Genomic DNA, 26,643 nt, shown 5'->3' on the forward strand with positions numbered 1-26,643 from the left:
ATTGTTATAGTAATGCAGTATTATTATAGTATTGTATTATTATTATAGTATTGTAGTATTATAGTAATGTAGTAATATTATAGTAATGTAGTAGTATTATAGTAATGTAGTATTGTTATATTAGTTCAAATAACTAATTGAATAACAATAATTTTGTATTGTATCAAATTTGAATGTAATGCGACCCGCCAACTTCACATTTCTTCTGTGTGGCCCCTTTTACCGGCTGAGTTTGAGACCCCTGTTCTAATGCATTATAGTTAGGAACATACAACCATTGATTCTTAGTTACACAGTGTCCACTACATTCATTCTCTTAAATGAATATTATAATAATAATAATGCAGTGAAAACCTGATGCTACTTACAAATTGCCACTAGGCCAAGTATTTTTGGGAAAAATATTGATATGCAGCTGTATAATGGTTTCAATAGAGTATTTGATTGCATTAAAAGGTACATACAAGACCGGATAAGAACGTTCAGCAGCTAAAATGAACTAAATATAAACCATATTGTTACATAATTACATCATTATTTGTATTACAATTCATATATGTTAAGGCTGCATGCACACAATAAAGCTGTGGTCACAAGGCTTATTCAGGGGCACTCAGAGTCCCTAGGGGTCATTCATTTTGGAGCTGTGGGCACTCCATATGCTGCCATATGGTGCTTCTGTGACGCACTGTAGTGTCTCCTAGCAGCAATGCCACAGCATGGAACATGCCACAAATATTTTTCTCACAAATGCATACTGTATAAAAAGGAAAAAAGAGATGGATTTTTGTTTGCAAGTTTTCAGATATATGTAGGCAAGATTCCGTTGTCTAGTGGGGAGGCTGGGTAGATTTCCCGATGTATAGTGTGGGGAGGTAGGTGAACTGGTGCCAAGGGAAGGCGGTAGGTACAGTATATTACCTGATGAGCAGTAGGAAGCGTGGGAAGGTGAAGGTGAGTTACCTGGAGTCCACTGTGAGTAGGCAGCTATGTTAATTTCCAGAGTGACTAGTAAGTGAGAAAGTCTATCTGAAAGCTCAACACAGGCAGCACAGTGATGTCATCAGTTCCAGGCCCAAGAAATAAGGCTTGAGGCAAGTGAGGTCATCAGTCCAAGTCCGCTGTCTTGTAATGGCTGACAATACAGTTGAATATGTTCTTCTCCACTCTCACTTTCTGACAAGGGTAAGGATTGCTCTACAGCGAGTTTTTTGTATTTTTTTTTTTTTTGCCTGAATGCGTTCATGGTTTTATCTTGGACCACAGTTCTGGGATTAACCTGCACATCTTTTACAGAGAAATTCTGTAAATGCTTGGCAATCAAACACAGACGTTTAAAAATGATCAATGGTTTGGACTGAGATCGATCTCTGGGCATTAAAGCTAATGGGCCTCTTACCAATATACTATAGCCATAATACACTTGATTTGTATTAATAATTTGTATTTGAGGAGCACTTATGACTTAGTTTTTTGTGTTGTTGCAGGCTCTGCACTTAAAGCCCTCACTGACTAAGGTGCCGAGGGCCTCCTTTGGCCATTGGGCACTGCCCTAATGCCCAAATGATCAACCCGGCCCCTTGCTTGCCTGCATGTCCTACTGCTTACATATTCCCATACCACAGATCCAATAAGACAAAATGATAACACTGCCTAATAAGAATGTGCCAACTTCCCTCTACGACACCTAATGATATCACACAATAATACTCGTAGCCTCCCTTTGACGCGCACAATTATACCACTATGAAAAACAGTGCCAACCTTCGTCAGAGATCATTAACAATGCCATCCTCCCCTTCTTATGGAATGATAATGGAGCATATTAACAGTGCAAAGCTCTTTTTTATCAGACCATTCAATATTTTAGCACACACAGTTCTGGCCGCCATGTCTAATAAATGAAATGATAACACCACATGAAAGGAAATATCTGTCCCTACCCTCATTTGCCACAAATAAACATACTAATATTTTCCATGTCTCACCAGTGGTTCTTCTTCATCATGTTGAATCTCAGAGTTTGCTAGCCCAGAGTCATTTAGGAACATGTCCACGGTCCTACATGGAATAAACACGGTTATTAATTTCAGAATTATCAAAGCTGGAAAAAGTTCAAAAAGTTCCACCTGTTTTATATCTAATTGGTCCATATTAAGGCAAAAGACCCCATCGTTTGCCTCTGTGCCATGGGTTGCAGTTTACTAGATGTGGTGCCTTCCACTTGGTCTGTGAATGTCTCTTTTTTTTTTGTAAATTCTTTATTTGTAAATTTTGAAAGGGAGGAAGCGAAGTGGAAAGGGTACATTAGAAAAATAAGGGAATTGGGTTAGGGAAGGGATTGATTTGGAGAACCAGACAAGGAAATAAGCAGGAACATGAACCTTTGTCTCTGCTATTACATCCATTACAATATTGTCCAGCCGAACAGGAATTTTTTAGACTTATTTAATATCCTTGTCTTAAGTCACAAGAAAATGAACATGAAAAGTCAAATGTGAATTTCGGAAGGAGTCGGTCACCCCACATACTTTTTTATATTTTTCCCTTTAAAAGGAGTCTAAATATTGTGAGCCGTGTAGAGTCAACAACGGATCCCAGATTTTGTGATATGTTTCTATGTTTTTTCTAATGTTTGAATTGAACAAACGTCTTTTCTCCATTCTAAAATCGATGGGGTGTGCGACTCTCTCCAGTTCCTCGCAATAATTGCTTTTGCTGCATCTATGAGAAATGAGGCACATGAGTTTTTATTGAGGGTTTTATGTGATGTGTCTATATTCAGTAGTACTAAATCTAAGGTCAAAGTGATTTTATACTTAAGTAATTTGCATAATATTTTCTGACTTTTTATCCAGAAGGGTTGAATGAGATCACATGTGAACCAAATGTGTGAAGGGGTTCCAATTTCTTTTTTGCAACGCCAGCATTTGGGGGGAGTAATTGGGACCGATTCTATTTAGCAGGTCTGGTGTTTTGTACCAGCAGGATATTATTTTGCCATTTAGTTATTGTATTCATATTGAACAGTAGTCAGAATGGGCGTTCCTGAGAATACTGTTAGACTTTTTCTTAGAAAATTGTACGTTTAGTTCTTTTTCCCATTTCCCAACAAATGATGGCGTCTCAGAGTTAGGCCTCATGCACACGAACGTAAAAACGCCCGTAATTACGGCCCATAATTACGGGCTCATAGATTTCTATTGGCCATGGGTACCTTCCTGTATGCTTATGGGAAGGTGCCCGTGCCGTTGAAAAATATAGAACATGTCCTATTTCAGTCCTTAATAACGGCACGGGCAGGCCCATTCTTAGAGCAGAAATTCAATCAAATGCCCCCTCATTACCGCTTTTTGTTCTTCCCAGATGTTTGTATTACAATTATTATCTGGAAAATTATCTTAGAAATAATTTTTAATACAAGAAAGATGTGCCTTATTCTCACTGTTTATAAGGAGACTGTCATTAAGTTTCCAATTGAAGTATTGTTCTCCTTGGTTTCTTGAGAGTGCAAGAATAAGTATAAGGGTATGTTCACACGGCCTATTTTTGACCGTAAACGGCCAAACAACGGCCGAAAAACGCCTGAAAAATCGGAAGCAGAACGCCTCCAAACATCTGCCCATTGATTTCAATGGGAAAACAGGGTTCTATTCCGACTGAGCATTTTTCATTGCATTTTTTTTACCTGTAAAAAAACGGGCGTGAAAAAGAAGTGCAGGACACTTCTTGGAACGTTTTTTGGAGCGGTTTTCCATAGACTCTAGTGAAAAAAGCTAAAAAAACGGCCGTAAAAAAATGCAAGCGAGTGGCACAAAAAATGTCTGAAAATCAGGAGCTGTTTTCTCTTGAAAACAGCTCCGTATTTTGAGATGTTTTTCACTCTGCGTGTGAACATACCCTAAGAGGAGAGTGATCAGAAATAGAGGTGGAGCCATAGGCTTCTCTATCTATAGCGCCGATTGAGGAGTGTGGAATAAACAAATAGTCTATCCTGGAATATTTTTTATCTACTGCTGTGTAAAAGGAGGAGTCTTTATTAGACGGATTACAAATTTTCCAAGCATCAACCAATTGAGTTTCTGCAAGTAGCTTTTTAGTTTTCTAATTTTAGAAAGATTTGGTTAAAGAATCCATGTTGTGATATGTTAGGTGAATAAAGATTATTAAATGTGAATAATTTACCATAAACTGTTCCCAATCTTCCTTCAGCTTCTACTAGGACATCTTTAAAAATGAAGGGAGTGTTCTTATTAATAACTATGGCCACGCCTTTTGATCTCTTCAAGGGCGAAGGGGAATTATACCATTTCGTATATGTTTTACACTTTGTAAGTGGTGTATAGCTTTTTTTGAAGTGAGTTTCCTGAATAAACGCTACATAAATTTTTTAATTTTTCTAAGAAACTAACAAAATGTGACTTTAGCGGAGACATAAAATAATAGGAAAGGGGTAACTTGGAATGTATTTCGAGAGCTAAACATATACATAAGTATATATTTATACACAATTATTACAAATTTTTGCTGCCGGCTGTGAGCTAGATAAGATAAATCCAATCGCAGCTGGAATTAATTGCTCGAATCACGAACCCTGGGGTGGGAGAGATCAATATTTTTTTTATAGTGTTAGTAATCATAAGGAGGACATTTAAGTATAACAATAATAGTTAATTCTAACAAAAAATCTTAATATCTGAAGCTATAGTAAACACATTATCTGTAATAAAGAAGGTGGTTAATATTATATAAATTCTTTACCAGATATCCAAAATATGTACACTTCAATCTGGTTGTGGAGATTGATTGTGACTCAAAATAGAAGAATCTGGTCGGGCACTCAGTTCTGTAACCATCTGTCTTTTTTCTTTTTGGTGTTTTTCCCATTTCAGGTTCAGATCTTTTTATTTTTTTGGTTTTCTTAGCAGGTCATTTGTCAATTCTCGGGTCTTGGGAACGGAGGTAAGTCGCGTTTCTCTTCTGAACTGGTCCAATCTGGAATTTGTAGGCGGTTCAAGTCCAGTTTTTTAAGAGTGAATTCTAAGTCCTTTGGGGTTTATTTTGTCAACGATTTGTTGTTAAAGGTTATTACCAATCCAAATGGAAACATCCCTCTATATGGTATATTCTTGTCGCTGGGAATTCTTGTGAGTGGTTGAAGTTGACGTCTTAGCTCTAGAGTTAATCTCTATAAATCTTGATATATCAAGACTTCATTTTCCTCGTACTCAATTTTTTTTGGCATACCTTGCTTTATGAAATATCTCTTCTTTCACCCTAAAACTTTGCAAGCAGCATAAGTTGTCTCTTGATTTTTCAGGTTTCACAGACTTAGGGCTGAACACTCGTTGTGCTCTCTCAATGCCCACATCATTTTCTCAGTTCTTACCAATAAGTTTGTTGAAGATCTGGCCGAGTGCAATTGGAATTTCCATATCTTTGACTGATTCCACGATGCCCCTAATCCTCAGATTATTTCTCCTGGATCTGTTTTCAAGGTCATCAATATGGAATTTTTGTAAATACAATTCTTTCTGTTTATCCAATAAGATCTCTGAGACTTTTTCAGAATGTGCTTTCACTTGTGAACAAGTATCTTATAATGATTGGATTCTTGTAAACGCCTGTTTGACATCATTTCTAATCTCGGATATTTCCTCTTTCATCGTTTGAGTGAATTCTTTGAACATTTTCCTTATGCAATCAGTTGTCGGGAGAGCCTGAATGTATTCTCTCAGATCAGTAGATTGTTGAGTTGGTGGTTCCTCTTCATCACTTTCTGACCATGTGCCAGAGCAAAAGTTATCACTCAGTTTGTCCATTTTAGTATTATCTCTTGAGCCGGAGCTGTGAGGCACATCAAATGACAATTTTTGTTTTGATCTGTCTGCTACCAAGTTTTTCTTTGTGGTTTTGCTGTTTTTGATTTGGTCCTCATTTGAGTCTTTTGAAGTTTTACCCATCTTGGTCTGTTTTTCTGTATAACTTGTTGAGAATTGAGATAAAGTTTAAAACATTCAACTGATTAAGAGCTATATTCCATAGGGAATCTTTGAGGGTAGGGTAGAAATGTCCAGTTACAGTCACATGGAATTTTTATTGTCAATCTATGGTGAGTTTCATCAAGGTCAACTATAAAAATTGGAGCGTGGCTCCTAGTAAGTGCAGATGGAATGTGATGTTCTTATTTGACTTTTAATCAGAAAGATTTGGGCTATGCTCTTCGTCCGTATAAGTGAATGCTGATAATATGTGAAACAAGCCTTATGCTTAGATTATGTCTTGTTAATGTCAGAGGAGGGACTTTACCCATTCACATTTATGGTGTTTAAAAGAGGTTTCCCATATGCAATTGGATGTGCGGCCTGTAGTTAAATAATGTCCGCAGTAATAAAAGTGGCTGCCGCCTACCTGTGCCTGGTGGCAGAGAAGCGTTTTTCCTTGAATTTTCCTCTGGGAAAGGATGAGGACCCGTTCTATGGTCCACTGAGATGTTTAGGACACACTCTTCTTTTGTGCATTGCTTCCTGATGGGGCCACCGCAACTCCCCTAGTGGAGAGACTAATTTAGGTCCTGGCTTCCGGTGAGCATCAAGGCCTCAGCCTGCCTTTCAGGCTTCGTCTGACAGAGAGCTTCGGAGAAGCGACGATCTTGTCTTGGGTCTATTCCACACACCGGTGTTAGTCCCGCATCAGAGGAGAGCAAGCGGCCCTGTTAAGATGACGCCACTCGAAAAATTCAGGGCCTAGGATAGGCGCGATAGAGATCTGCATCCCTGGGATGTATTTTTTCACTGCCTTTCAGGGATAAAGGGGATCCCTGTCTCTAGTACCCGCTGATCTTGTGTCTGTAGTTGCTTAATTAGCAGTATGCTTATGGATTAAACAAATCCGAGCAGAGAACTCAATGGATGCGTCCTCTCTCGAGCAGCGCTAGGCCACGTCCACCCATGTGAATGTCTCTTTATATTGTCCTTTTGTAAACAGACACATTCCTTTATTATTTTCCGATTAGGCCTCCCAGCTATACGCCCATTAAGGGAAGTCTGCATGTATTGGTGGAAGAAGTGATCCCGACACAATATGAACAACGCCTTCTGCATCTTCTAATGTTTTATGCACAGAAAAATATTCTCTTGAATTGGGAATCCTTCTCATCCTCACCCCTAGAATATTGGATTTCTTTTATATGGGCATTCTATATGAACTCAATTATGCCTCCAGGGGCACTTTGGATAGTCCCTCTGCAGCAATGCTATTACCACAGTCCACATCAGAATCTAATATTCATGAACATTAGTAATTTTTCTTTCCATGGTATGATTATTCTATAATATATTAATATATTATAATAAGGCTACATGCACACATTGCGAAATTTGGTGCAGAAAATCTGCAGCAAAAATGCAGATAAACGCAGGTAATTCTGTAATTAGTGCATTTTAGGTGCGGTTTTTACATTTTTATTCGGAAATAGGTGTGGTTTTATGCTGCGGATTTTGGTGCGTTTTTGTATAAACTTGTTAGATACAGTTCTGAGGCGGAAACGCAAGATAAATTAACATGCTGTGGATTTTAATATCCACACTGCAGGTCAATTTACATGCGGATAAATTCCATTACATGTAGAAGAGATTACTTATAATCGCATTTACTTTGCTGGTACAGTATTTTGCTGCGGATTTGCCTCAGGAAAATATGCGTGGCAAATACACACTGTGTGCATTCTTTATCTTCTATTCCATCCACAACTTCTTCAATAACCAAAATTCCAAACTATAGTCAGAAATGTGCTGGTCATACTCACTCGTTCCCAAGACCTATCTCCAGGGCATCCAGATCTCGGAATATTTCACTAAATCTTTGCCGTCCTTCTGCAGGCCGAATCTGTGCGTTCACATCTACAAGAGACACGCCAATTATTATTATTAATAATAATAATAATAATAATAATAATAATATATAGGTAGCAGGAAGTCAGACAAATGGTCCACTCTTCCTACATAAAATTATTGGGACGAAATACTAAATAAAGTAAAAAAAAAATAGATTGGGTCATCCATTAGTTGCCAACATTTAAAAATAAATTCCAGGTACCCTTAAGTGTGTAATACTTTCTCGGAGAACCCCATTCTCCATTGCGAAATGGTTAATGCAAGTAGATTTATCCATTATTCTAAAACCGGTTCAGGTCTAAGCTGTTTTGAGCCCTCAGGACCAGACACCCTTCACCCATTTTTAGCACATGTTAGTTAAACGGTTAAAAAAAAATGTATTCGTTAGGCTAACTACGTGATTTTTGGGAGTTTTTTTTCATAATCAATGCAGATTTTTGCTTTTTTAGCATTTTTAGGCTTATAATTTAAAAAAAACTAATGAAATTGATTGTCCTTGTCTACCGTAAATTTTGATATTACATGTCTATTTTAGGGTAATTGGGTCAGGGCTTACCACAATTATTAGCGATGGTAACAGAATTTTTTGGGGGGTATTTTATGTATATCTTTTATTTAATTTTCAGCTGCCCAACCGCTAGGGCAGCAAGTTTAAACTCACGTCATATATACTATGTCGCTGGCCTTAAGGACCTGGGCTGCCCTTCATATATATGTTAACTAAGCAGGGGACCCCTAGGGATGTGCCATAAAGGTCTCTTTGTGGAATACCACTTTAAGCAGTGGTGTGAGAGGCTGTGGGCCCCCATGGGCCGCTCGGGCACTGCTCTAATGCCCACATGGTCACTCCACTTCTCGGCCCAAAAAATGTATACAGTGTTGCATAGTTTGTAAGCATCTGCCCACTTATCTCAACCGCACAAGAAACTTGCATTGGCTATGAGCATCTACACAATGCGTTGGAGCTGTGTTCTGCTGTGGTCTAAGGCCTAATGGGGATACATGACCCCCATTCTCTGATAAGTAGGAAACCCCCTAGGGATGTGTCATAAAGGTCTATTGGAATACCCCTTTAATGGGTACTTTGAGTAGCTGTTGGCCCCAATGGGCCCTCGGGCACTGCCCTAATGCCCACATGGTCAGTCTGCTCCTCGGTGAAACAAGTTATACAGTGTTGCATAGTTTCTAATCATCTGCCCATTTATCTCAACCACGCAACAAACTTGCATTGACTATGGGCACCTACACAGTGCATTGCCATCCTTACATTTTCAATTAAATCCTCAAATCCTACAGTATGTCAGCTGTGGTTATCTATGAAACCGATCCCTCCTGCCATTAGTTACATTTCTAATCATGTCATTCTTCTGACACATTTTGTGCAGACAGAAATAAAGTTACTGACTTGTTATACTATGCTGAAAGCAGGATGTGGTTAAAACATCACCAGGAGAACATATAACCTAGAGTCTGACACAGACACGTACCATGAGTATGATATAGAAACTAAGACTGAGCGCATAGTATACATACGGGTTATAATCATAATTCCTTCACATACGACATATGTGAGCCCTAAAGTCATATACTGTATGAAGGAGGTATACATGTTTGTACACATATAATGCATCTCTGTATACAGCTAAAATATACATTGCATTCTTCCCATCTGTGTAAGACAATGAAGGAGTACACATCATACCTATACATTGCTATATATACATAAGAAATACAGTATATGTCCTACTTAAAATTTGCACATAAATTGTATGCATACTGTATATATTGAATAGCATTCTATACACCCGCTACAATGTATATATATATATATATATATATATATATATATATGTGTATATATAGGCTTTATAGCAATCACAATTTACATAATGTATAAATACGTGGTTGTGAACACAATAGGGGAACAGACACACAGCTATATATTAAAGAAGAGATAAGACTACAGAGGCAGTAAGCGAGGGAGAGTGACAACAGAATGAAAAATTGGGGGGCAGGTTGTAGAGTTTCTTACCCCCTCCTCTGCCTGACGCCATTTTTCCCAGGCCCAGCTGGAGTGGACGCCCCTGCAAATTGTGGAACCCGGGTTTACTGATGTAGTGACAAAGACCCGCAGCTTCCTTACAGAAGTCATCACATCAGGAAGTGCAGAGTGAGAGTGCTGAGCGCTGCAATCACCCACATAGGCGTATTTACTGTGTATCTAACATTGAGGGCACCAGTCACTGCTGTTTAGACTAAAATGTAAAAACGTGGATCCTATATGTCACTATGCTTGGGGATTTCTATATACATGGAGCGCCTATGAAAAATATTCACCCCCCTCCCCTGACTCTACAAAGCAAAAATGAATGACAATTCTAAAGTGCAAAGTAATTGATTGCATAAGTATTCACCCCCTTTATTATAATACAACTAAGACATCACTGGAACAGAAAGTCATGAAAAAAAGTAACCATTCAAGAAGGGCACTAGTGAGGAAGACCACCAAGAGTTGAAAAATACTCATATATTATAATCTGCCAAAAGGCATGTGAGAGACTGAGTTCACATGTCGCAGATTTTTTTTGCGGCTTATTTTGCGGATTTGATGCAGTTTTCATCCTTTTGCATTGCAAAGGGTAAAATTGGCGATGAAAATCCATGTCTGTGAACTCAGCCTAAGGTTATGTTCCCACAGACAGGAGACGCTGCAGAAAATCTGCAACATAAAAACCTGCAGAGGAAGCTCAAGAATCCACAGGTAAATCAGTCACAGAAATCTGCAGCAAATAGTGCACTTTTGCTGCGCATATTTCTGCGGAAACGCTGCCTTTTTCTGCAGCGGTTTTACCTACGGATTTAGGTTGTGTTCCCACAGGTCGGATATGCTGCAAAAAAACTGCGCAGTCCATCTGACCTGGAACCCGCAGCACCTTCCGCGGTTGAAACGTCATCCCAGGAGGCTGGACTGCAGAAAGAAGGAGAGAGTTCTGGGTAAGTATGTTTTTTTTTTCCTGAGTTGCGATTCTTGCGGCGGAATCCCTGTGATTTTGCCGCAAAAGTCGCAACACTTGGCTTTCTGTTGCGGGTTTTGCATCCCCATTGAATTCAATGGGGAAAACCTGCAACAGAAAATCAACAAAAACGCTGCATAAATTAACATGCGGCGAAGTTAAATTCTGCACCGCAGGTCAATTTATTAACGTTTGCGCTGCATTTTTTTTCTGTAGCATGGCAATGAGATTTTCTGAATCTCATCCACTTTGCTGCAACTGTAAATGCTGCAGAATTTCCGCACAGAATTCTGTTGCAGAAATTCTGCAGCGTTTACGCTATGTGGGAAACCAGCCTTAGTGTAAAAGCCTTGATTATAGCAAACTTTATGTACACCTGAGAATTTTTTGCAGTTTCTACTGTGATTCCACAGCGGAATCGCTGTAGAACCTGCAACACAACTCAACTTGCAAGTTTCTGCAAGTTCCATTCAGATGAATGGAACAAAGTTTCTGTCGCAGAAATAGCGTTCTTTGCCCTCGCCCCCCTCCTAAACTCCAAAAGATCTTACTAGACAGTGACATGCTTGCATTTAAATCACCATCCATATCAATGTCCACAAATATACATACCTAACTACCATTATTCAAGCAAGTCATCATGTGCATGGTCATTGAGGTGCATGGTGACTTGGAAGTGCTTTAATGTGACAGTGGGCCCCTTACCTACTGGGCCCCTGTGCAGCTGCACAGGTTGCATCACTGGTATGTCCGACACTTGCCCCAGGGCATCTTCCCTTTTTGCCCACACTATAAATCTGGCAGTGCAATGTCCCAATCCAGAGTTGTCTGTAGAGCAGCGGTTCCCAACCCGGGTTTCCTGGAACCCTGTGGTTCCTCAGAACTTGGTGAGGGGTTCCCCAGAACACAACAGCAGCAAGCAGCATGACGTGCAACTTTTACAGTAGAGATGGCAAACTAATTATAGCCTAATCAAAGATGCTAGCAAAGCATTCAACATATCTCAGCCAAACTATTGCACTGGGGAAGGACTAAAGAATTCCTTACCTATCCCTACAACAAGCCTCTTTGAGGTAGTAATATGAGTAGGGGTTCCCCGTGACTAAAAGCATTTTTCAGGGGTTCCTCATGGTAATAAGTTTGGGAATCACTGCTGTATCTGGTCGATATAGCTTGGCATCTATCATATGGCTTTAGACTAGAAATGAATCCCTAGAAGGAACTAGAGGTCACGATTGATAACACTTCAAATTCCCATTGTAGCTCAGAGTTTAGGGTCCATCATATTTCGTCAAGGATTAAACACTTTTTACAATCTGTCTAATGTAATAAAACATGAATAACTGGTGCAACATGGAATGCTAAACTCATACATAACATGAATGGATGAAAAGCCTCCAGAGATAATTATGAAAGATTAACCTGTGGGAACTTAGTTGTTGAATGGCATTTACTATTCTGGTATCATTCCGGTTGATATTAGGGTATGTTCACACGCACTAATTACGGACGTAAATCGGGCGTATTAACCCCCGAATTAAGTCCGAAATTACGGCTTGAATGCGTTGACAAACATCTGCCCATTCAAAGCAATGGGCTGACGTTTGTCTGTTCACACGAGGCGTATATTTACGCGCCGCTGTCAAAAGACGGCGCGTAAATAGACGCCCGCGTCAAAGAAGTGACCTGTCACTTCTTGGGGCGTAATTGGAGCCGTTATTCATTGACTCCAATGAAAAGCAGCGCCAATTACGTCCGTAATGGACGCGGCGTTCAAGCGCCTGCACATGCCGTTATGGCTGAAATTACGGGGCTGTTTTCTCCTGAAAACAGCCCCGTAATTTCGGCCGTTACGGACGCTGTAGTGTGAACATACCCTTAATGAGATTCTATTGTCCTGACGTATATGACTGCAATTAACTATGGAGTATCCAGAAGACGAGACATGTTCCCTGGAGAGAATGGTATGGACTGCAGGCTAAAGCAGAACTAAATTGATCAGTACATTTTTGATGACCCAAAAGGGGGACAGAACTGCTTTACAAGCAACTTTTTAAATATACTTGTATTGTCGAAATCATTGCTTCTTCGGGGGCTATTGGGTGTGCAGAGATTGCAAACACAACCAGTCCCTGGCACCTAGAGAGGCACTAAGACACTATGCTATATAAGAGGACAATAGTACTGTACCAAGAACAGTGATTGGGGGGCCTGGTGCAGTCCAACTTTTATATTTTTTTATTTTTTTTGGCCCTGCGCTTAAAGGGGCATTTCTATTATAAGAAGTGATGAGATATCGCTAGGAGATGCCATTACTTCCCGTAGATTACCTAAACTAAGGGGTTGAAGCTCCTTCAGCTTTTTCCCTGCACAGCAGTGCTTCCGCTGTGTATTGTAGTTCCCTGCCCAGAGTGCGACTCTGCAGCGAGAAATCTGCAAAAGAGATGCAGCGCTTGACTAACATTATAATTCCTTCATTCTGAGGATTGTTGGGGGTCCAGGAAGTCTGACCCCTACTGATTAGGAAGTGACGGCATACCCTAGCATATGTCATTACTTCTAATAGTGTGAAACCCCCTAATCTTTAATGCATCTGATTCAGGTCTATGGGCCTCTTCTGGCCATGGGCCAGATGCCAATGCCCTTGGGCATTATGCCAGAATAGTCAGTTCACCCGTTTCCTATTTTTACTCTGCTATTCTTCCCTTGTAATTTATGAATAAATCCTTTGGTTCTCGATGTGAAGAAAGAGTCAGAACAACTCAGAAACACATAGTTTAATCTTGAATAATGAATCTAAGTGGCTGATCATCATTTTCCCACTGAGGGTCCACACTATCTACATTTACCGTACACCCAATTATTGTTCTCTATTCCATTAGAAGCTAAGGGGACAGATCGTATTTAAGTGATTCTTTTTCCTTGGAACATATGAACAATGTGCTGATATAATGTTATTATGGGACTGGCTTCCTTTAGTTGTGATTGTGTTCCAATAATAACGAGTAGCACTGTGGTGAATTTCAGGTGAGAATTTCAAATTCCCTAGTCTCGGGCTATGCACTCTCCGAAGTTCTTGGTTTGTCAGTAGTCTCCAGGTTATAGGATGCTGTACCAAAAGGCTTATAATCACAAGGAATCTGAAATTTCGCATCGTGCTGCATGTTATTGGCTACACAGGAAGGGAGTACAATAATAACTTGTATCATAGTCAATTGCTATTTATGCATTTCCCTTATATGTTCTCTAATGGTAGGGTATAGTATTTACTGTAAAGTATTGTAGGGTAATATGTCCATATATGGACAGTGATGCTCGGAGGAGAGAAGGAGTCCCAGGCAGAGCTAGAAGCGTCTCTGCTCCGGGACTCCTTCTCTGGGAAAGCCCCTGACATCACTGTCTTTATATGGACAGTGTTGTCAGGAGCAGAGCAGTGTCCCAGGCAGTGGCGTAGCTATAGGGGCTGCAACGGTCGCAACTGCGACCCCAGACGAAGGCATTTGCCGAAACGCGCGTCGGGTGCGGGCGTCTCTCCTGTGTGTGACCATGAGTTTGGATAGGCTATCATTTCTTATACGTGTCAGCTATTCCATACTGGCAGTTTGATATTTATCAGCCTCTGAGCACATCAACTACTAGCTCCTTTTATGTGCATTTGGTATACTATTATATATTTCCCTTATTTATTATTGCAATTTTAGCATTACCATTTCACTTCTAACAATTGTTTTGATGTACTCTGTATATGGCTTGGCTGCTATCGTTAGACTTCTGATACGATACGCATTTGTTCATATATTTCTATATTTAAATACATATATGCCTACTATATTTATTCACTACTTTGGTCTAGAATAGGTTGACGCCTTTTTTCATTGTGTGACATCTTTTTTATTCTGTTATGTCTAAATGTAATAAAGTTAATATTTTTATATTCCAATATTGTTTTGCTGAAGTTGATAATTTTTTCCTCTCTGGAGTGTTCCTATAGTTGTATTTTATCTACGCACCAAGGTTTACTTGGTCATTACTATGAATTGTTTTTCATAAGTGTCATCAATTTAGATGGATATATTACACTAATACTTGGATGCTATACATTGTATTATCACTAATTAATTAAATCCCTCCGTGGGTATTATTTTGGTTATTTTGGTGCCACATAGTGCTGTCCGCGCTGGTCCTGCTTCCAACTGAATCTGCGTCCGCAGGATACACATTCAGTTGGGTTCAATGCTTGAGCCTTGCTCCAGCATTCATTGTGCCACAAGCGGCTTAGCGCAGACAGGCGCAATGTAGTGATGTGGGGGGCATTATACTGTATGTGGCAGCTATAGGTGGCAATATACTGTGGGAGCAGCTATAGGAGCATTATACTGTGGTGGTCAGCTATGGGGGGGCATTATACTGTGGTGGTCAGCTATAGTTGGTATTATACTGTGTGGGGGTAAGCTATAGGGGGCATTATACTGTGTGGGGAGCAGGTATGGGGCATTATACTGTGTGGCGGCATTATACTGTGGAGGCATTGATGGGGTCTTTCGGGCAAGGTAGCTGGGCATATGCGTGTGCAGGGGTCTGGTTGTGCTGCAGAGCGGTAGGGGGGCTCAAGCTGAATTCTTGCATCAGGGCCCATGAGCCTTTAGCTACGCCCCTGGTCCCAAGCAGATTGCTAGTTGTGCTCTATCCGGGACTATGGCTCTGGGGTTGCCCCTGACAACACTGACCATATATTCTGAAGCGCAATCCCCAGATTACACTCCTAGAGGGAAACCCAAAGGCGCTACCTACAGGGAGGGGGCTGTGTGGCACTGCCAGGGAGAGTGGCTGTGTGGCACTACCAGGGGGCTGTGTGGCACTACCAGGGAGGGGGGCTGTGTGGCACTACCAGGGAGGGGGGCTGTGTGGCACTACATGGGAGGAGGGGGCTGTGTGGCACTACATGGGAGGAGGGGGCTGTGTGGTACTATCTGGGAGGGGGGGCTGTGTGGTACTATCTGGGAGGGGCTGTGTGGCCCTACCTGGGGGGGGCTGTGTGGCCCTACCTGGGAGGAGGGGGCTGTGTGGCACTATTTACAGAGGGCACTAAATTTATGGGGGTACAAACTGGGGGCCTAACTTCTATATGGGGGCATAAACAGGGCCTAACATCTATATGGGGGCACAAAGTGAAGTTTTCTGCCATATTACTGCTGCAGTGAGTTCCGCACAAAGGGGCCTACTAAGTCTGTGTCGCCCAAGGGCCCACATAAACCTGGAGCCGACCCTGAAATGATAAGTAAAACACCATAACAGAGGACAGTATATAACAATATAGCACACAGCAGTGTATAATGATGTAATGATATAATAGAGGGAAATATAAAACAATATAGTACACAGCAGTGTATAACGATATGTATAATAATATTATAGAGGCAGTATATAATATATTACATAGCAGTGCACAGTATAATCATATGTATAATGATATAGTAGAGGGCATTATATAACAGTATAGTAAAGAGCAGTGTAAAATAAAATTCATGATAATTTAAAAGAGGGCAGTATATAACAATATAGTACACAGCAGCTAATAATGATATGTATAATGATATAGTCGAGGGCAGTATATAACAATATAGTACACAGCAGTGTATAATGATAGGTATAATAATAAAATAGAGGGTAGTATATAACAATATAGGACACAGCAGTTTATAATGATATGTATAATGATATTATGGACGGCAGTATATAAAAATATAGTACACAGCAGTGTATAATGATATGTATAATAACATTATAGAGGCAGTATATAATATATTACATAGCAGTGTACAGTATAATCATATGTATAGTAAAGAGCAGTGTAAAATAATTTTCTGTATAATATAAAAGAGGGCAGTATATAATAATATAGTACACAGCAGTGTATAACGGTATGTATAATAATATAATAGAAGAGGTATATAACAATATAATACACAGCGGGGTGTAATCATATGTAGAATAATATAATAGAAGAGGTATATAATAATATAGTACACAGAAGTGTATAATGATATATATATATAAGGATATAGTGGAGGGCAGAATATAACAATACAGTACACAGCAGTGTATATTGATTTTTATAATAATATAATAGAGGGCAGTGTATAACAATATAGTATACAACAGTTTATTATGATATGTATAATGATATAGTGGAGGGCAGTATATAACAATATAGTACACAGCAGTGTATAATGATATGTATAATAATATAATAGAGGGCAGTATATAACAATATAGTACACAGCAGTTTATAATGATATGTATAATGATATAGTGGAGGGCAGTATATAACAATATAGTACACAGCAGTGTATAATGATATGTATAATAATATAATAGAGGGCAGTATATAACAATATAGTACACAGCAGTTTATAATGATATATATAATGATATAGTGTATATATGCATAATGATATAGGGGAGGGCAGTATATAGAAATATAGTACACAGCAGTGTATAATAAGTATAAAGATACAGTAGAAGGTATTACTGTACATAATAGTACAGAGTAATGTATGACAACATAGTATAGAACAATATGTGGCCAAGTCTATGGTGATCTAGTGGCGATATAGTGTGTATTGGGTCATACCTCGTACTCTGTTGATAAGATTGGTCATTGCCTCCTGTACACAGTGAGATTTAAGTGCTGGATATTTGAAGAGCAGGAATACAACTGACTGGAGTAATTCTGATAACTTGAGCTCAATGTGGTCACAAGAAGGGGGACCTGCGAGAATGACGAGAGATGGCAATAAGTGGGGAAAAGGACAAGACCCAATGACAGAATTCAGAAGCCAAATGTCACACAAACCTGAATTGATTTAATATTGGAATATAATGAGGAGTGAGCTGTACATCCATCAACCCCTTTTATTGCCATAGAACAATGAACTATAGAACTACGTAGTCCTTTAAATTCTTAGGTCATTGACCTCCTAACCCTTGGTGGTCCAGTGTAACATTTGCGTTACTTCCTCAACCCTAAAGAAATCTGATAATGATTAACACACTCAAATAACCATCCCCTTGTGATATATTCCACCTCTAAAGCTGCACACTGTCATCAAGGATGTTGGTGGTGGTATTGGGGTCAATCATCCTTGTTAAAAGTTCAACTTTGATTACATTTATCAAAATTGTCTTTGAGCATCTTCTGAAATATCATTCAAACATGTCAAAAGGTCACATCAGTAGGTACCACCATTGAAGATGACCTTCATAAAGAGATGACTACATGTTCACAAGTGCACTCACAGCTCCAGGGCCACCACTGATGTGACATGTCAAAAGATGCAATAATGGAAAAACCCATTGAATTCAATGTCTATGGCCAGTACAACCCTATATTATCCAAACTATCTTTACTATAACCAACCCCTTCCACATACCTCTAATTGTCACTATAAACGTTCTCCTCAGATTTTCCTTTTAACTTCTCACCTGACCCTTGGTAGGCATCTCTCATCTCCTGTAGCTTCTGATCAACTTTCCTGAGCCGAGAGCAGAACTCGATCAATTGAGAAGAATTCATAGGGGTATCATGACTCCCCATCCAAGTTGAGTGGAAGAGAGCCGACAGATAGCACTCCCCTACAAGACATCTTGACGTAGCCCCAACTTCCCCTGCACAGCTCATGTCTGAAGTAATACGGACGGTTTCACTCACTGATCTTAAATATCTGTTATGTGTATGAAGGATAAGCTCATCTTGCCTCTATCTGGGCTCCCCTTTGATGTTCTTGTTCCGTTAATGAATAACTGGACTGGAGAGCTGACAATCTATACATAGCTTTAGATATGGAATTAAAGGATGGAATGTACCTCACGGTCTACAACTAAGACACTTCTACCTCTGAGCCTAGACCACAAGAGATGACACTTGCTACACTAGTTGAGCCCTCTTAAATGCAAAAATCCTGTTGTCTTCTAACCCAGTGATGCTACCTCTAGTTGACATCCATGCTGTCTGAAATTCTCCGTCTGTCCAGCGAAAGAAATGATATTCAGTATCTCGGAATCTCAATTTGGGATACTAAGGTAATAAAAACAATGTGGGTGAGAAGAGGAAACTCCCAAATAACTTTGTCACTGCTGCTGGATAAGCGCCACGCATCAATGAGTAAGACCAGAGCTAAACATGGCAACACTATCCTGCCATACATACATAGGGTTAAATTTCTCCATATATTCAGCTGGAGTGATCGATCCAGTGCTCGACTTTCAAGGGTCCTATTAAGAATACTGTTGCTGCACAATGTCTGTGTACATTTTTACATCAAGGGTTAAATTCCTGTAACAGGTGTGTGCAGGTGATTTTAATGATCCCACTAATTGCAGGTAACCGGCTCTGCAGGAATAGGGAGATAGACCTGCCCTCAACCCCTCCCGCAGATCCCTATTAACCACTGTGTCCTCAACAAAAGAAAAAAGTCAGAATCAAATGCTGGAAAGGAGGGTAAAAAAATGTTCCTATTAAACCTATGACTAAAATTGAGGGAGGTTTTTGCAGTCACTTTATGGCCTGTTTGACTTTATGTTCCTTAAAGGAAATTGTAAAAAATGGTGTACCTGCTATAGAGGCTGACCATGTGTAGCGTCCACGGCCGCTGACTTTCGGGATTACTCACACCCCGACGGCCGCAGCCATGGATCTGTGAGCGCTGGCCCGCATCTCCTCCCTAGGAGACGCCAGAGCTCACTTCTGCTCCATTCTGCTGTGTCCCATAGGGTGCGTTCGCACGCTAGTGCCTGGCCTTAAAGGGCCAGCGCACGCACGTGAAAATAATAATCTAGTAGCCCATGATCACCCTGGACTATAAGAAGGGCCCTGCTCCTGTACTCCTTGCCTGAGCATTGTGTTTACCAGTGTTAGTCTTGCAAATAGTCCCTTAGTGTTGTACTGTTCCCAGTGTTCCCGTACCTGTTACCTGCAGGCGGATATGCTAGTCTGCCATATAAAACAGGACCAACGGTAAACGCCATTACACATCGGCTGGATGCGCAAGATGCAGTCATCGCAGCATCCGTTCCTGTTGCTCCGGCTGTTCCTCCTGCTGCAGCTCATGTCAGTACCAGTGCTGACTCCCCATTCTCGCTGCCACTACCTCCTCGTTACAACGGCGACGCGAGGACCTGCAGGGGATTTCTGAACCAGTGCCAGATCCACTTCAGTCTACATGCCAGAGCATTTTCTTCTGATGGCGCAAGGATCACATTTATAGTCTCACTCCTTACTGGCAAGGCCCTAGCATGGGCGAATCCTATCTCGGAACGTCATGGACAGGAGACCAGTGACTTCCAGTGTTTCCTACAGACTTCACACAGTATTTGAGGAACCTGGACGAGTCTCCTTTGCAGCTGCATCTCTTCTGATCCTTCGCCAGGGGGACACCTCCGTGGGCGAGTATGCCATTCAGTTCCGCACCTTATTGGCAGAGCTGTCCTGGAACAACGAGGCCTTGGTGGCTACATTCTGGCAGGGACTGTCATCTAAAATTAAAGACGAGCTTGCCGCTTGTGATCTGCTACCTACCATGGGTGACCACCTTCTTCTAGCTACCCAGATTGACATGAGGATCCGGGAGCAATCCCAAGATGTTTGTTAGGAGAGAATGGTTACTGGCTACAGCTTCTTCCATGGGCCGAGTTTTCATACAACAACCACACAAGTTAGTCCACACCATTCTACATTGTGTACAGTCAACATCCACAAATCCCTCTTCCTGTTCCGGCTACATCCCAGGTACCCACAGTTGACTCTGCATTCGGAGACTTTCTACAGGTCTGGCAGCAAACCCAGTCCTCTATTCTTCAGGCAGTCGATCGCATGAAGCGGAAGGCGGATACTAGGAAAAGAGAGCCGCCTCAGTATCTGCCGGGTACCAAAGTCTGGCTGTCCTCTAGGAATATCTGTCTAAAGGTGCCTTCCTACAAGTTTGCTCCCAGGTTCCTCGGACCCTTTGAGATACTACAAAAAAAAACCCTGTCTCCTATAAACTTGGGCTGCCTCCTAACCTCAGTATTCCCAACTCCTTTCATGTGTCCCTCCTGAAGCCTGTGGTCCTGAACCGCTATAGTAAGATTCGTGGTCCCGCAGTGGTTCCAGCGGTTCATCGGACGTGTTCGAGGTTAAGGAGATCCTGGACTTAAAAAAAAGTAGGAGGAAGAACTTTTTATTTGGTGGATTGGAAGGGATTTAGTTCAGAGTACAGGTTCTGGGAGTCAGAAGAGAACCTCAATGTTTCTACCCTTATTAAGAAGTTCCTCACTCGCTCTGGTCCCAAGAATATGGGGCGTAATAGGGGGGATACTGTAGCGTCCACGGCCGCGGACCATTGGGACAACTCACCCCATGACGGCCACAGCCATGGATCTGTGAGCGCTAGGAGACACCAGCCCTCACTTCTGCTCCGTTCTGCTGTGTCCCATAGGGTGCGCGCGCACGCTCATGCCCGGCCTTAAAGGGCCAGTGCGCGCACATGAAAATAATCATCTATTAGCCCATGATCACCCTGGACTATAAGAAGGGCCCTGCCCCTTTGCTTCTTGCCTGAGGATTGTGTTTACCAGTGTTAGTCTTGCAAATGGTCCCTTAGTGTTATCCTGTTCCCAGTGTTCCCATACCTGCTACCCGCTACCTGTATCCCGTTCTACCTTTGTTCCTGTGCCCTAGAAAGTTGGAGTCGTGTTGTGCCACTGGTCACACCTGCTGTGTTACACCACGCCCTGTGTCTGCTGCCAAGGTCCAATCTAAGCCTAGTCGTTGCTACTGTCTACTACAGGTGCCCTTGTGCTTGAGCTATATATACATGGACTTGGTACACTATTTGGCCAGCTGCTATCCTGCTACGGCGTTACGGCCCAGTGGGTCCACATTTCCACAGATCGTGACACCATGTCACTACTATGGGACGCTTGGTGAGAGGGGGCACTGCATAGGTAACTGTAGCTTCCCTAGTGGCAGCTGTAGGGAACTAGAAGTTTATTATTTCACTCTATGACTATGCAAAGGGAAGCAACAGTTCCCTACAGCTGCCACTAGGGAATCTACAGTATTGCATACAGATAAATAAATCTCCCAATGAGTTCAATAGGAGCTGTATAATTTTACATAAAGTAAGCTCCCCCTAGTGGTTACTGCAAGGAATGAAAAGTTGATCACTTAACGCTATGATCATGTGAAGGCAAACAGCAAAACCACTTCAGTTTTGGGTCCATCGTACCATGGGTCCCATAGAAGTGGAACAGTCAGTATAAAGAGAATACGGGAATTTGAAGCTCAAAACCCTTGTAAGATGTTTTATGAAATTCATTAGCACAGAATTTTGTACTTACCAATGAAAGGGGGTTCAACGACGATCATTGCCTATAATTAAAGAATATTTCACTGTATGTAGCTGCAAGGAAAAAAAATAATATAATCCAGAAACTGTGGGAGTGTTGACTTGCTGGATTATGGAAAATACATACACGGAGCGTTTTGCTGTGAGAATCTATGATTTCGGGGAATGAGTCTAGGAATAGGACATTCTGGTGGAGAGCACGAGAATGGGTACAGCTGTGGCAGAGGAATGTGTTGATCTTGCGGCAGCCAATGACCTGTTGGGGTTTCAGCATATGATTTTGTTAATAAGGACAATGCTATAAGTGACAAGGACAGGTTTATGGAAGGAGCTGGGACATTGAGACAGATCGGAGGTCATGGGGAGGGAGGAAGTGGAAAGAGCAGGCATCCCATAGCACCTGTCACGATCTGTGGGTATGTGGACCCAATAGGTCGCACCGCAGTAGCAGGATAGCAGCTGGCCAACCAACAGAGTACCAAGTCAATATAAAGTCTGAGCACAAGGGTACCTGTAATAGTCCAGACAGTAGCAACAGCACAGATGGGACCTTGGCGGCAGGTGATGCAAAACGTGCCAGATGACACCAGTGGTGGTGTATGTCAGCAGGCGTAGTAGACGGCACAAGATCACTCCAACACTAGAGATGGCACAGGAACAAATACAGCACGGGATACAGGATACAGATAGCAGGGCACGGGAACACAAGGAACAGGATATGGCTAAGGGACCATTTGCAATACAACAACACTCAGGCAAGGGGTGAAGGGACAGGGCCCTTTTTATTGTCCAGGGTGATCTGGGAGTAATTAGTTAATTCTTAACATGCGTGCACGCTGGCCCTTTTAAGGCAGGGAATGAGCTCGTGCACGCACCCTAGTGGTCACTGCAGGACAGGACGGCCGCATGTGCTGGCATCTTCGGGGAGGAATACTTTGGCAGGATGAAAGGGGTCAGCGGTCTGCGACTGTGGCCGTTACAGCAACACAGAGTATTTCAGAAGAGATATCCTGATCAAGTGAAAGAAAATGACTTGTCCAAAAATGTGATTTTGTTACTGAGGGAAGGGCTGCAGGTGATAAGGGTAGTGTCATGAAATAGGGTGAAAAAATTCTGTAACGAATCAGATAATGGATATTACAACAATAGAAAATGAATATGTTAATCTTGTCGGAAGCAGTGACATGTCCTCTCATATAATTATGTTAGGTAAGACAAGGTTATATGTGACAAGCAATAGAAGAAGAATAGAGACACATCAGAGGTCATCCATAGAGAGTTAGATGAAAAGAACAGGGTCCCACAGCAGCTCAGAGCATTTCAGGAGATGAGTGTGGTGGTCTGGTGGCAGGCAATAACCAGAACTGGGTTGCTGCAGAATTGGTAGTATCAATGTATTTTAGGGAAAGTTGGCATTATCTGAAGGAACAAGAACCATATATTAGGGAATTTTTATAAGTGAAAGTTAACCAATGGCAAACCTATACTTTGTAAGAGATGTCATTATGTATACAGTATATATAGGCTCAGCATCTATATAACTCTAATTACAGATTAGGACTGGGCAGAGTTGTAGCTGGGCTTTACTATACCAAAGACAACAATTGAGTTTGCTGCCCATTTCCTGTATCTAAATACCTTGGCCTAGGCAGAGAGGCATATTTGCGCCACCCAGTACATGGGGCACATGCCCTGCCAGTCCCCTCTAACGACACCACTGGGACTCCTGGTTTGCTATGCTACTGTATTTAGTTTTAAGTTTAAGCAGTCAGGATAATGAATGCTTTATCCTGCATTTATAACTCATTCCTAAACCACAGCCAGTGCAACCCACCCAACCCCCAACCACTGTCAATGGTACTGATAGCAGCAGTGGTCTGTATGCAGCTTCTTAACTTGTCAGACACAGAAACAAGGACAACTCGCTGATATATTTACCACCATGTTATTGTGTAGAACAGTACTTCCCAACCGGGAGGCCGCAGGACCCCGTGGTTCCATGGGACAATGACAGGGGTTCCGCAGCAATCAGGACTTGATGACCATCCTCAGCTCTCTGCCCCCCAGCAACAACTCACTGTGCATTTGTGGTGGAAGAGAAGGTCTTTTGCGCAGCTTTCAGTCTGTAAGTCCGGTCTATAATAAGGCCGGTCTATATCAGCATTCAGGAGTCAGGATGCAAGACGGCACACCACATCACTACACAGAAGGCCTTCTCTTCCTTCCCAAATAACCAATAAATGGAAGTTGTGAAGCATAGACCAGTGTTCTCAAGCTGCTGAGAATCTCCAAATATGCCAGCATGCTGGGTGTTGTAGTGCCTTAATCACAGGTAGCAGAGCTCTGCACAAAGAAGTAATGTAGTACCCAGCAATTCTGTAAAGCAGTCCACGTCTTGTACCAGGTACACCCCACCCCCCCAAATCCTAGTTCAGTCAAAGCCCAGGTCAATCATTATAGGATTCAAGTTATTAAGTGGGGACACTGAACAGAACTAAAGGGGCAATAAATAGCAAATGGGCTCATAATTCAGTGCCTCCTTAGAGCTCATCTGCCATCCATTGCCCCTTTAGTGCCCTTATGATTAGTGCCTCCTTAGGGTCCATTTGTCATTTATTGCATTTGTAATGCCCTTTAAAGGTGCAATGAATGACTAGTGGGCCTCCAGTGGGCACTAAACAGAAGGGCACTAAAAAGGCAATGAATGGCAAATGGGCATTGGATTATTTACCCATTTGCCATTTATTGCTTCTTAAATGTGTCCTTACGTTCAGTGCCCCCTTTCTGCCCAATTGTCATTCATTGCCTCTTTAGTGTCCTTCTGTGACAGAAGGGTGCAAAAGGGGCAATAAATGGCAAATGGGCAACAAGGGTGCACTGAATAGGAGACTACGAAATGAGCAATGAAAGTATGAACCCTTAGGGTATGTTCACACTGGCTATTTTCTGCCGTTTTTCGGGCCGTAAACCGCCGAAAAATGGCCGAAAGATCGGAAGCAGAATGCCTCCAAACATCTGCCCATTGATTTGAAAGGGAAAAACGGAGTTCTGCTCCGACAGGCCGTTTTTTTTAAGCGGAATATTTTGAAAAACGAAAAAGAAGTGCATGTCACTTCTTGAGACGTTTTTGGAGTCGTTTTTCATTGACTCTATAGAAAAACAGCTCCAAAAACGGTTGTAAAACATGCCACGAAAAACGCGACTTTGAATAAAAAACGGCAGAAAATCAGGAGCGGTTTTCCCTTGAAAACAGCTCCATATTTTCAGGCGTTTTTTATTTTGTGTGTGCACATAACCTTAAAGTGCAGTAATTTTCTGCATGGAAAAAAAAGAGGTGGACAACTTTTGTAAGTCAACCATACCCACACAAATCACATTATTAATTAGTAGGGGTACCCAGACATAAGAAGTCTTTTTTCCAGGGGTTCCCCAATGCTAAAAAGGTTGGGAATCACTGGCTTAGAGTAATAAATAGTTCTAATTATTCATAATTTATTGTAATAATGGGTTAATATAAGTAAATCATCAGCATAAAATAATTGTCCATTGCTGTTGTCTAATCACAGCCGCAAAAATTTCGATTTATGTATTTAAAGCCCAAGGTGCAGCAGTAGCAGCTGAACACATACATCCTGGGGGAGACTTTAGTTCCACATAAGAGAAGAGCAAATGTGGCTGGTGTGGAGGCACAATGGGGCAGATTTTTTATTTCTGTCTTCAAATTAGACCGCTTAGAACTAGACCAGACAGACAGAAGATGCACCAAACATATCACAGTGGTGCACGCTGTAGGATAAATTTGGCGCATTGTGCTAGAAACTTTTCTCTTCCTTACACCACACCTCTTTGGTTGGCTTTCTTTAGACCACTATTTTGTGCCAAAATTTGCACTTTGGCGCGTTTTTGGTCACCTCCTTTTTGCTAATCCATGCCACTTCTCTATAAACTGTCTAGAGGTGCAAAAAGTGTCTAAAACACATAATAAACCTGGTGCAAGGCATGTATAATGTATGATGCAAGTTTTTAACCTCTGGATGTAAACATGAATGTTTCGATTTACTGACAACAAGCAGATAAATAAAATTGTGAGGGAATCAAAATGCTAAATAAATTACAAAGTTGCATAATTCTTTGTTACACAACAAAAAAAAATGCATTGTCCATACTGGACAACCTCTATCCATATGCATCCCTATCCAGGACATATGGGTGTGATAGAGGAGTTGTCACCCGCTGAGGAACCCCATCTATTAGCCAGAGCAGGGAGTCACCGCAGCAAATGGTGGACCATGTATTACATTTTTTTTATTAAAACCAGGGAGTAGCTGTAATATGTATAACTAACGG

General features: G+C 41.4%; 1 protein-coding gene across 1 annotated transcript in view; it reads right to left on the reverse strand.

Annotated features, from left to right (window-relative positions):
* The window catches only part of GMIP (GEM interacting protein), an 85,277-nt gene extending 66,792 nt beyond the window's left edge, over window positions 1-18,485 (reverse strand). The window contains exons 1-4 of the mRNA XM_075859510.1: window positions 18,395-18,485; window positions 17,544-17,681; window positions 7,808-7,901; window positions 1,989-2,061 (exon numbers count right to left, since the gene is read on the reverse strand). Of these exons, the coding sequence (XP_075715625.1) occupies window positions 1,989-2,061; window positions 7,808-7,901; window positions 17,544-17,681; window positions 18,395-18,485 (396 nt within the window). The remainder of the gene's footprint in view (window positions 1-1,988; window positions 2,062-7,807; window positions 7,902-17,543; window positions 17,682-18,394) is intronic.
* Window positions 18,486-26,643: the final 8,158 nt, after the last annotated feature.

The sequence above is a fragment of the Rhinoderma darwinii genome, chromosome 3, assembly GCF_050947455.1.
Source record: "Rhinoderma darwinii isolate aRhiDar2 chromosome 3, aRhiDar2.hap1, whole genome shotgun sequence".
Classification (NCBI taxonomy): domain Eukaryota; kingdom Metazoa; phylum Chordata; class Amphibia; order Anura; family Rhinodermatidae; genus Rhinoderma; species Rhinoderma darwinii.